Source organism: Oryctolagus cuniculus, chromosome 2, assembly GCF_051225735.1.
Source record: "Oryctolagus cuniculus isolate XC-2025 breed Fujian yellow rabbit chromosome 2, ASM5122573v1, whole genome shotgun sequence".
Taxonomy (NCBI): Eukaryota; Metazoa; Chordata; class Mammalia; order Lagomorpha; family Leporidae; genus Oryctolagus; species Oryctolagus cuniculus.
Window position 1 is genome coordinate 103761439 of NC_142868.1, and position 11137 is coordinate 103772575.

The 11137-nt window shown below is 43.4% G+C and overlaps 1 protein-coding gene across 11 annotated transcripts in view; it reads left to right on the plus strand.

Moving 5' to 3' along the window:
• LOC100356534 (outer dynein arm-docking complex subunit 2) overlaps positions 1-10444 on the plus strand; it is a 69044-nt gene extending 58600 nt beyond the window's left edge. For all 11 annotated transcript variants that reach the window (XM_089327393.1, XM_051834405.3, XM_089327391.1 and 8 more), the window contains one exon: positions 10049-10444. In XM_089327393.1, coding sequence (XP_089183519.1) covers positions 10049-10162 — 114 coding nt within the window. In that variant the 3' untranslated portion in view covers positions 10163-10444. The remainder of the gene's footprint in view (positions 1-10048) is intronic.
• Positions 10445-11137: the final 693 nt, after the last annotated feature.

Below are 11137 nucleotides of genomic sequence, written 5' to 3' on the forward strand. Positions count from 1 at the left end.
CATCCATATTGCTGCAAATGACAGAATGTTATGATCTTTTTAAGCCTCCAAGATTTCCCAGGGCCTGTTGACTGTGAGACCCAGATGTGCCCCACCCCCCACAGTGCCTGCCAGTGTAGCTGAGGAACTGTCTCTATCATTCGCCCTCCACCATGGCCTTGAGCAGGCAGCAAGGAACCATAGGACTGTTTGGGGACTCAGTGCCAGGCTGATAATCCCAGCGTGGAACAGATGCTAGTGGTCCCTGTTGCCAAGCCCATGCCTGCAGACAAACTGTCTTGACCTGCTGCAGTGCCAAGTGGAGTTTCATGGTCCCTGTTGATCAGTTTTATGTCCCAGCCAATGTCACCAATGGTTGATAGATGAGCCCAGCCCAGCAACAGGAAGAGCATAGCAAGTTGGGCTTTGATGCTGCCTCCAGAATGCACGGGTTTCACTATGCTGTCAGATTTGGGTGTGATCTACCGTCAAGGTATTGATGAACACAAAACTAGGTGTCTGAGCGTACCACAGACCCAGGGAGAGGTTTGTGGGATGAATTACCTGAGCTACCTCTTTTTAAAAGCACTTCCTCAGTTCATTCTGAAACACACGTCAACTGCAGATTTTGGGAAAATTTGAGTTTGGGAAGTATTGTAGCACTAACTGTAAAAATCTATCAACAGTGGACCTGAGGCAAACCTTAACTTAGGATGCCATCTATTGGTGATACAGCAAGGATAACCTTGGGCTCAGAGAAAATAAATAGACTGCTTAGAATTTTCTAGAAGCAAAGTCACAAAGGAAGCCAGATTACTGTATCCAATCTTTTAGTGTACAGAAGATGTCATAGACCAACAGTCATCAAGAAGTTCCAGGAAACCACGACCTCACCTAATGAGCATAATAAGGTGCCAGAACTGAAATTTTCAAATGCATAGAAGATTTTAAAATGGCTATTTTAAGGAGATTCAATGAAATGCAAGAAAAAAAAAAACAGAAGAAATTTAATATTCTAACAGATTGGAAAGATGGAAGTAATTAAAGTCAAATATGCATCTTGCAATTGAAAAGTATACTAAATGAAGTTAAAAACTAGATGGAAAGCATCATTAGCAGAATAGACCAAACAAAAGAAAAAAATCAGTGAACTTGAATATAAACTATTTGAAAATGCATACTTGGAGGAGAAAAAAAGTATTAAGAGGTATAAAGAAAGCTTACAGGAACTTTGGGACAATATGAAAAGAGCGAATATCCAAGTTATAAAGGTTCAAGAGGGACTTGAGAATGCTAATGGCAGGGAGAAAACATGTTTAAAAGGTAAATGACAAAACTTCCTGTATCTGGGAAAAGGAACAATTATCTAGGAATAGGCAGGTCAAGTCTCTGGTCAGATACAACCCAAACAAGCCCATCCCAATACTTAGCATAATCAAGGTCTCCAAGGTTAAAAAGCTGCAAGAGAAAGGAAGCAAACAGCACATGGAGGAGGCCCGGTTCATCTGACAGGAGAAAGCTTTCAGGCTGGAGGAGAAAGGGACAAAGCTTCACAGTACTAAAGGATACAAGTTGCCAACTGTGCTCAGCAACTTTATCCTTGAGGTTTGAGAGAGAGATAAAAACATTCCCAGGCAAACACTAAGATCATTTGTTTCCACCAGACCTGTTTTTACACTAAGTGCTAAAGGAAGATCTGTAACTTGAAAGAAAGACATGCTACTGGATAAGAAAATATCAGGTTAAAAATGTACTGGTAACAGTAGCTATGCGAATTCAGAATGTTCTAATATTGTAAACATGGTATATAAACCGTTTATGTCTTCAGTGTAAAGGCTAAATGAAACGTAGTCAAACCTAAACTAGGACCCAGGAACTCCATTGAGGTCTCCCACATAGGTGCAGCGGCCTAAGTCATTAGTCCGTCTCCCACTGCTTTTCCAGGCTCATTAGCAGGGAGCTGGATCAGAAGTGGAGCCACTGAGACTCAGGCTGGTGCTGTTATGGGATGCCAGCATCACAGGCCATGGCTCAGCCTGCTGTGCCACAACACCAGTGCTGATCCTTTGCATTTCTGTGGGGTCAGTCTGAAATGACTGCACTTTCATTTCTGATTTTATTTATTTAAATTTTCTCTGTTTTTCTTAGGCATAAAGTTTGCCCATTTTATTCATCCTTTCAAAAGTCCAACTCTTAGTTTTGTGTACCTTTTAGTATTGTTTCTCTAGTGGCTATCTCACTGATTTCTTCTCTCATATTATTTCTATCTCTTAGTCCCTCTCCTGCTGTTATAACAATGGGGTGGGCTTTTGGCACAGCTGAAGAAGCTTACACCCCATGTCTAAAGTGGCTGGGTTAAAATCATGGCTCAATTTCTGATTCAGAGTCTAGCTTCCTGGTAATATGTTTCAGCCAGGCCTATATTCTGTGTGTGTGTGTGTGTGTGTGTATGTAAGTATATACAATGGCTATATGTATATATATCATGCTTGATAAGTATGTGTGTGTGTGCGTGTAATATTAAAGACACAGATTTGAGAACCTTGGTTCATGAAATAATAAAAGTGAGTGGTGTTTCCGTTGGGTGGGCTTATAAAGGAAAAAGGAAAGGCTGAATATACCATGATGCCCTGAGTTATAGGACTCCACAAAAGTAGCAAACAGAATGTTAAAGGGAGAAAAACCAAAACAAGCTGTTGTAATTTTAAAGAAGTCAAGAGAAGAGAATATTGTTTGCACAAGGGTAAAAACAATGGGATAAATGATATTGAAAAGTAAAAAAAGACAGGAACCAACAGTGCCCACTGGATTCATAGCAAAAATGATTACTGATAAACTTGACAAAGAAGTGAGCAAATGAGGCCACTCTGAAAAGTTTGGGTATGGGAGAGGGAGAGAGGATGGTAGCTGAACTCAAAGTGTACCATGAGAGAAAATCACTTAACCACAAACAAAGACTGTAAGAGAGGGATAAAGAAAGTAAGGAACTACAATACACGTATCCAAGGAGCAGGAGCAAGACCTTAACTCTCAGTAAGTACCTTAAATGTCGATGGACTAAATTCTCCAGTTAAAAACCGTAAAGTGACCAAGTGGATAAAAGAACAGGATGCAACTATATGCTGCCTACAAGAAACTCACCTCACTTCTAAAATACACAGACTGAAAATGAAAAGATGGAACAAGATATTTTATGTGAATGGAACCCAAAAGAAGATAAGAATAGCCTACTTCTCTTAGATAAAATGGATTTTATATCAAAAGCAATAAGATATCAGGAAGGTCATTTTATAATGGCAAAGATTCAGTCTACCAAGGGAAATAATACTAGTGTACTTATGAATCTAAGATTGGAGCACCTGTAAGCAAACATTAATAGCCCTAAAGAGAGAGATAGGCTCCAATACAATAATAATAGGGGACTTTAACAGCCCATATTCAGAGATGGCAGACCATCCACATGGAATGTAAACAAAGAAACAGCTAAGTTGCACCCCAGATTAATTGGACCTAACAGACATCTACAGAACTTCCCATCCAGTAGCTCTATAATACACATTTGTCTCTACAAACATGGAACATATTCCAGGATAGGTTATATAGAAGTCCACAAAACAAGTTTCAAAAAATTTAAAAGAATAGACTATCTTTTCTAAAAACAATGCAATAAAACTAAAAATCAATAATAATAAAAAAACTGAGGAAATTACAAAAATACATGGAAGTGAAGGAACTTACACCTGAATAACCAGTGGATCAAAGAAGAAATTTTTTAAGACTAAAAGGAATGAAAATGGAAACACAGCAAATCAAAACCTATGTGATGACAGCAAAAGTAGTACTGAGGAAAGTTATAGCACTTGATGCCTTCATTTAAGAAACTGGAAAGATCTCAGGCAACTTATTGCTGCACCTCAAGGATCTGAAAAAAATAATAACAAATAGAAAATGGAAAATACAGTAGAACTCAGAACACAAATAAATGACAGAGAAAATTTATTTTTTTGAAAAGGAAAACATCTTTTATTCTTATAAAAAAAAAAGGTTCATTCAAAAAGCACAGTTTTAGGATGGCGCCGCGGCTCACTAGGCTAATCCTCTGCCTGCAGCGCCGGCACACCGAGTTCTAGTCCCGGTCGGGGCGCCGGATTCTGTCCCGGTTGCCCCTCTTCCAGGCCAGCTCTCTGCTGTGGCCCGGGAAGGCAGTGGAGGATGGCCCAAGTGCTTGGGCCCTGCACCCCATGGGAGACCAGGATAAGTACCTGGCTCCTGCCATTGGATCAGCGCGGTGCGCCAGTCACAGTGCGCTGGCCGCAGCAGCCATTTGAGGGTGAACCAACAGTAAAGGAAGACCTTTCTCTCTTTCTCTCTCACTGTCCACTCTGCCTGTAAAAAAATAATAATAATAAAAAAAGAACAAATCTTTAAAAAAAAAAAGCACTGTTTTAAATGACATGAATTTACAATACAATTTAGAAGCCCAATAAGCATCTCCATTTTAGAGAATGATGTCTAGCAAAACATAAAGCTGTAAACCCTTTGGATAGTTTAAAATAAAGACTCTTAAGTTCTTCCAAGCAATTAAAAAAAATCCGAAGATGTAAACTATGGCTGAATTATCCTGTATCTACATGCCAGTTGCCTGTTCATACAGCCCAAATTAGTGTGGAGCTCGTTTTTCTGACCTTCATGACAACTGTTTCTTGGCAGAGTGGACAGTGAGAGACAGAGACAGAGAGAAAGGTCTTCCTTTGCCGATGGTTCACCCTCCAATGGCCGCCGCGGCCGGCGCGCTGCGGCCAGCGCACCGCGCTGATCTGATGGCAGGAGCCAGGAGCCAGGTGCTTTTCCTGGTCTCCCATGGGGTGCAGGGCCCAAGCACCTGGGCCATCCTCCACTGCACTCCCTGGCCACAGCAGAGGGCTGGCCCTGGAAGAGGGGCAACCGGGACAGAATCTGGCGCCCCGACCGGGACTAGAACCTGGTGTGCCGGCGCCGCTAGGCGGAGGATTAGCCTAGTGAGCCGCGGCGCCGGCCCATGACAACTGTTTCTTACAAAATGTCACAAAGTTGAGAGTAGATACTTTCCCTTCTCCCCCATCCCAAGATTCTGGCTGTGCTGCCTTGGGAATCCCAGCTCAGCCTGTTCTCCTTTCATTGTAGGTTTCTATGTTAAGTCTCCTCTGTGTAGAATACAATTTTCCACAGTGCTAACCCAGCACAACTGTTAGGAGAATTAAAAGAGATAAGATGGGCAAAGCACTTAACACAGTGGCTGATAGGCACCCCAAGTTAATCATCTAATACATAGTTTCAAGACACAAAACTGATTGTTTTTTATATTTACCTTAGCTTCAAATAATTCTGGAAGCATTTTGAATGCATAATAATAAATAAACGTGGATGACTATAATGCTTTGTGGTTCAAAACAACTCAAAACTATAAAAAGTTTTATACTAATAAATAACTTCAAGAACACTTTGAACTGTATCACGATATCACCACCTAGTGGACACTACATTAAATTTTTTATAGTTTGTGCCCTAAAAACACTGAACATTTTTCATTTGCTTATTGTTTATAGCCTTTGTCTATCCTACTGCTGAACCATGGGCCCCTACTGTCCATCCACTGAATTCTGTATGTAGTGGAGCATCAAACCTTTGAATATTATGTAAATTTAAACTCTGCCATCTCAAAAAAAAAAAAACCAACAGACAAAGTAGGGTTTTAGGGTTTTTTTTTTCTTTTAAGATTTATTCTGAAAAGCAGAGTTACAGAAAGAGAGAGGGAAAAAGAGAGAGAAGGAGAGAGAGAGAAGTCCTCCATCCGCTGCTTCACTCCCCAAATGGCCATGGTGTCCAGAGCTGGGCCATGCCAAAGAAGGAGCTTTCCCCTATACCTCCCACATGGATGCCGGGGACCACGCACTTAGGCCATCTTCTGCTGCTTTCCCAGGCACATTAGCAAGGAGTTGGATCAGAAGTGGAGCAGCCAGGTCTTGAACCAGTGCCCATATGAGATGCCAGCATTGGAGGCAGAGGCTTTATCCACTGTACACAAACTATTTTTTTTAAAGACTTATTTATTTATTTGAAAGTCAGAGTTACACAGAGAGAGGAGAGGCAGAGAGAGAGAGAGAGAGTGGTCTTCACTCTCCAATTTGTTGCAACAGCTGGAGCTGCACCAATCTGAACCAGGAGCCAAGAGCTTCTTCCAGGTCTCCCACGCGGGTGCAGGGTCCATCTTTCACTGCTTTCCCAGGCCATAGCAGAGAGTTGAATTGGAAGTGGAGCAGCCGGTCTCAAACTGGCGCCCATATGGGATGCCAGCGCTTCAGGCCAGGGCGTTAACCCTCTGTGCCACAGCACTGGACCCCATACAAACTTAAATTTTACAAAAACCTATTCTTTTCATTAATACAAGAAGGATTTTAAAAAGAAATTATCATATTACAAGTACTCCAGTAGTCAAACAGATATCATCCACCTAACAGGAGTGTAAGTAGGATCAAACAAAACAGTACTTGTTAATTAACCACTGAAAATATTACAGCATTACAGGTGTTTAGTAAGTGACAGCAAACCGTTACTGTTATTTTTCTTTCCTTTTTTTCTTCATCTTGTACCATACAAATACATGTGGTTCCTCTGAACTGAGTGGGTCAGTTTCACTATTCTTGCTGGAAATACACTCTATCTTCTTTTGGTCCCATAGTGAGAGACTGGCCAAAAATTAAATTAACATTAAATTAGTTTAAAAACTCACTTAAAAAGCAAAATGTAAAGATATTATTGGGCTGTTTCTCTGTGACAAAGTTTCTTACCGTAGATGCAATTTTCAAATCCTATTGAATTCATGGATAAGTATTTTTTTTAATTTTTTTTGACAGGCAGAGTTGACAGAGAGAGAGACAGAAAGGTCTTCCTTTGCCATTGGTTCACCCTCCAATGGCCGCTGTGGCCGGCATGCTGCGGCCGGCGCACCACACTGATCCGATGGCAGGAGCCAGGTACTTATCCTGGTCTCCCATGGGGTGCAGGGCCCAAGCACTTGGGCCATCCTCCACTGCCTTCCCTGGCCACAGCAGAGAGCTGGCCTGGAAGAGGGGCAACCGGGACAGAATCCGGCGCCCCGACCAGGACTAGAACCCGGTGTGCCGGCGCCGCAAGGCGGAGGATTAGCCTAGTGAGCTGCAGCGCCGGCCTCTAATTTTTCTAATTCCTTCTTCTTTTTTATTTTATTTTTTTTTTATTGACAGGCAGAGTGGACAGTGAGAGAGAGAGACAGAGAGAAAGGTCTTCCTTTGCCGTTGGTTCACCCTCCAATGGCCGCCGCGGCCGGCGCGCTGCGGCCAGCGCACCGCGCTGATCCGATGGCAGGAGCCAGGAGCCAGGTGCTTATCCTGGTCTCTCATGGGGTGCAGGGCCCAAGCACTTGGGCCATCCTCCACTGCACTCCCTGGCCACAGCAGAGGGCTGGCCTGGAAGAGGGGCAACCGGGACAGAATCCGGCGCCCAGACCTGGACTAGAACCCAGTGTGCCGGCGCCGCAAGGCAGAGGATTAGCCTAGTGAGCCGCTGCGCCGGCTATTTTTTTATCTAACTAAAATTTCCAGAAGTTTGCCTTCTAACTCAGATATTCTTTCTTCTGCCTCATCAAGGCTATTGTTAAGGCTTTCCACCACATTTTTAATCTGATGTGTTGAATTCTTCATGTCTAATATTTCATTTTATCTTTAAAAATCTCAATTTCATGTATGAATTTCTTTAATTTGTGGATTTGCTTCTGATTACTTCTGAGTAATTTGTGATTAATTTTTTAAATTCCATTTCTGGCATTTCATCAATCTCTTGATCTTCACATTCTAGAATTAAAGTGTTATTGTGTTCCTTTGGGGACTTCATGTTGCCTTCCTTAATGTTATTTCCTGAATTTCTGTGTTTATTTTTAGACATTTGTGGAGATACTTATTCGTGTTTTTCTCTTTTTTTTCCCCTCTGATGGCTGTTTTTCTTTGTACTGTGCCTCTGTGGCTTAGTGGAGTGTCTGCTCTATCAGTGAGTACCCAGCAGTGTGTGCTAGGTGTGGCCATGGAGCTCTGTTCAGTGCTCCAGGGTAAGGGGAGTATCCAAGGTGACACCCATGTTGGGTTGGTAGATCTCTTTTGTTTTTTGTCAGAGGGGAGGTTTGATCAGCTCCGTTGGCACAGCCTCCCCCTCAACTCCTCTCCTCCAAAGTTAGCCAATGCCTGGCACTAGCTCCAGTGGGTGCAGTATTTATCCGTGCTGCCACAAGAACCACACTGAGGATCCGTGCAGTCCTCAGGGTGAGCAGGGATCCCACAGCAATGACCCACTCCTGGCAATTAGGGAGCCCCGAGTGTTTGGAGCCTCCCACAATGACTGCCAGTGACCCAGCCACACCCTGTGCCCTCCGATGCAACCACAGTGTTTCCACAGTTCCAGCACACAAGGCTCCCTCAGTCATGGGGTGCCAAGCATCTACTCTGCCCTGCCAGTCCATCTCATCCGCAGAGAGGCAGAGATACTCCCAGAAGCAGCAGCCCATGGATATCACCTGTGTGCCCCAGAGTCTGTGACCTGCTGGGAGGCTGGGGGCACCTCACAGTCCTACATGGATGCACAGCCCCCACCAGTCCTCCCAGCCAGACTCGGACATCTCCTCTCGGCTGGTTGCTGGGCATACAGACACAAGCTAGTGAAGCTGTTACATGTGTCCAAAATGGCACCCGCCCTCCCTCAGCTGGTTTACAGGGTGCCATTGTCAGGGGGGTCAGGGCGAGAGATACACGCCCCTTTTTCCCTCTAGGTTGGCAGGTACAATGTGCCCTACAGGGCTCAAGGCCAGACTCCCACCAGGCTCTCCCCACAGCTTTATCGTCTGTGGCTTGGGCTGCTGCAGTCTGGTCTCCCAGTCTCCAAAGCTGCTGCTCAGGTCTTGGCTGCTGGGGTCCTGTGTTGTGTCCATGCCCATACTGAGCGTCCACACCCTGCACATAAATCCACAGTGTCCTTCTAACTTCCATGGAGTTCCCACTGCAGTTTTCTCCCTGACTTCCCTGAGATTGCACTCTCTCCACTATTTTTTTTTTTTAAACTATCTTCGCCTAGACTAGAGCGTAAGCTCCCTCCCTATTCTGCCATCTTGGAATCTTCTTCTATTGCTACATTTAAAAAGTTCTAATTTGTTTATTTGACATATACTTGGCTTCTACCATGTACTAGACACTATATCATAGCCTGAATTTCTTCAAGCATTTATAATCTAAAGGACATAAACACTCCCCAGACTTTCTGTTCAAAAGGGTGGAGAATGAGCATAATGACAGGCATTTGAGTGAACTCTACAAGTTCTGATGAGGACGAAATGACGTTTTGTTCAGTGGAGATCCATGGAGGCTGTTTTAGACAAGTTGACTGGACCCATCTTGAAAGACTGATGAATTCTACATAGTCAGAGAGGGGAAGGGAAAGCATTTTGTAGCAGAGGGTGGGACATGTGTGTCCTTTGAGCACTTAGCAAAACAGGAGAAAGATGAGTGATAGGAAAGACCAACTGAGGCCAGTCTACAAATATCCTAACAGGACAGATTAGCTATTTAGCATTGGGAGTCAACAAAAGTCTCCATTATGGGACTCATAAAATTAAGAAGTGACATGATCAGGTGGACTGGAATTAAGAGAGTTTAAGTCTAAGAGTTATAATCTAGTCATGATATGCTGCTTGCTTGACCTGGGAAGTGGAAAAGCCAGGAAAGATGTGAGAGAAACTTAAGCAGCAGCACTAATAGCAGTTCTGTGTCCAAAGAAAGGAGGGAGAAAGGGGTCTAGCCCAGCTCCAGAAAATGAAAATATAAGAATCGTTTGAAGTATGTCCTGCATCAGATTTAGGCATCATTTGTGTTTGCATGTGCCTAAATGGAATTTCTCAACTTTTCTGTTGCTTTTTCACACATTTATTATTCAGAATTATTTTGACAGCCTAACTCTGTGTCTTTAAATTATTTTTTATTTCCCTTCTCCACCTCCCCTTTGTGTGTGACAGCTTCTACTGGATATGGTTGGGTCCCCTGATCAGGACCTCCAGGAAGCCGCAGCTGGTTGCATATCCAACATCCGAAGGCTGGCTCTTGCCACCGAAAAGGCAAGATACACTTGAAGTTTAACAGACATTGCAAGCTACTGAATTTTACATAAAGCAGAGCACGTTACTCCCATATCCAGGAAAACTTTTATTAGCAAACCCCTTAAACTGTCTAAATGAAAATGCAAAGGATGCTTTTCAACTAAACATTGCATGGATATTTTTATCCTATTTAAGTTTTAGGGATCAGCCATGTGGTGAACTGCTTTGTGATAATTTCCCAAGAATGTATGTATACATTATATGTGTGTTCTGGTGATGCTTCTGCATTTATGGTGATGTTAATAAAGGACACAGCCTTCCCATCATGCAGTTTCCTAGTGGTTCTTCATTGTAGAATGCCCTCCTGTCCAAGCTTCAACAGCCCAGTCATGATGGCTTTGCCCGTTTGATCACTTGCATCCCACAGAAGAGCCTTGAGAAGATGTGCTGATTTCATAAACTGTTATTAAATGCAAGTCATAGTTAAGCAGTTAGACTCTGAGACTTTGAGAGATCATCCTGAGGTCGTCCCAAATACTATCAAAGTATCAAGAAGATAATATGTAACTCACCACACAGATAAGGCAAATTCCAAGTGTATCTGGGTTCTCTAGAAATACAGAATTGATTGGACATGAATATAAGAATAGAAAAGAATTTACTAGGGAGTTTGACCCACAATTGTGGCAGCTGAGAAGTCCAGTACATTATCTGGGGGCTGGAGAGCCTGGAATGCCAGTAGAATGGCTCAGTCCAAGTCCGAGGACCTCCAAACAAAAGTTGAGGATGAGGGTCTCAGTGTGAGATGGAAAAGCCTGAGTTGCCAGCAAATGGATCCTAGCATGGTGCTGGAGTCCAGAGGCCAGCAACTGCCATCGGAGATAGGAGAGGAACTTGTCCCCAGTCTCTGAGAGCCAAGCTCACCTTCCCAATTAGTCTCCCCACACCCCCAGCGCACAGGGGTGCAGCCCAGGCTGCATTCAGATTCACTGCTAATCTCCCTGGGAC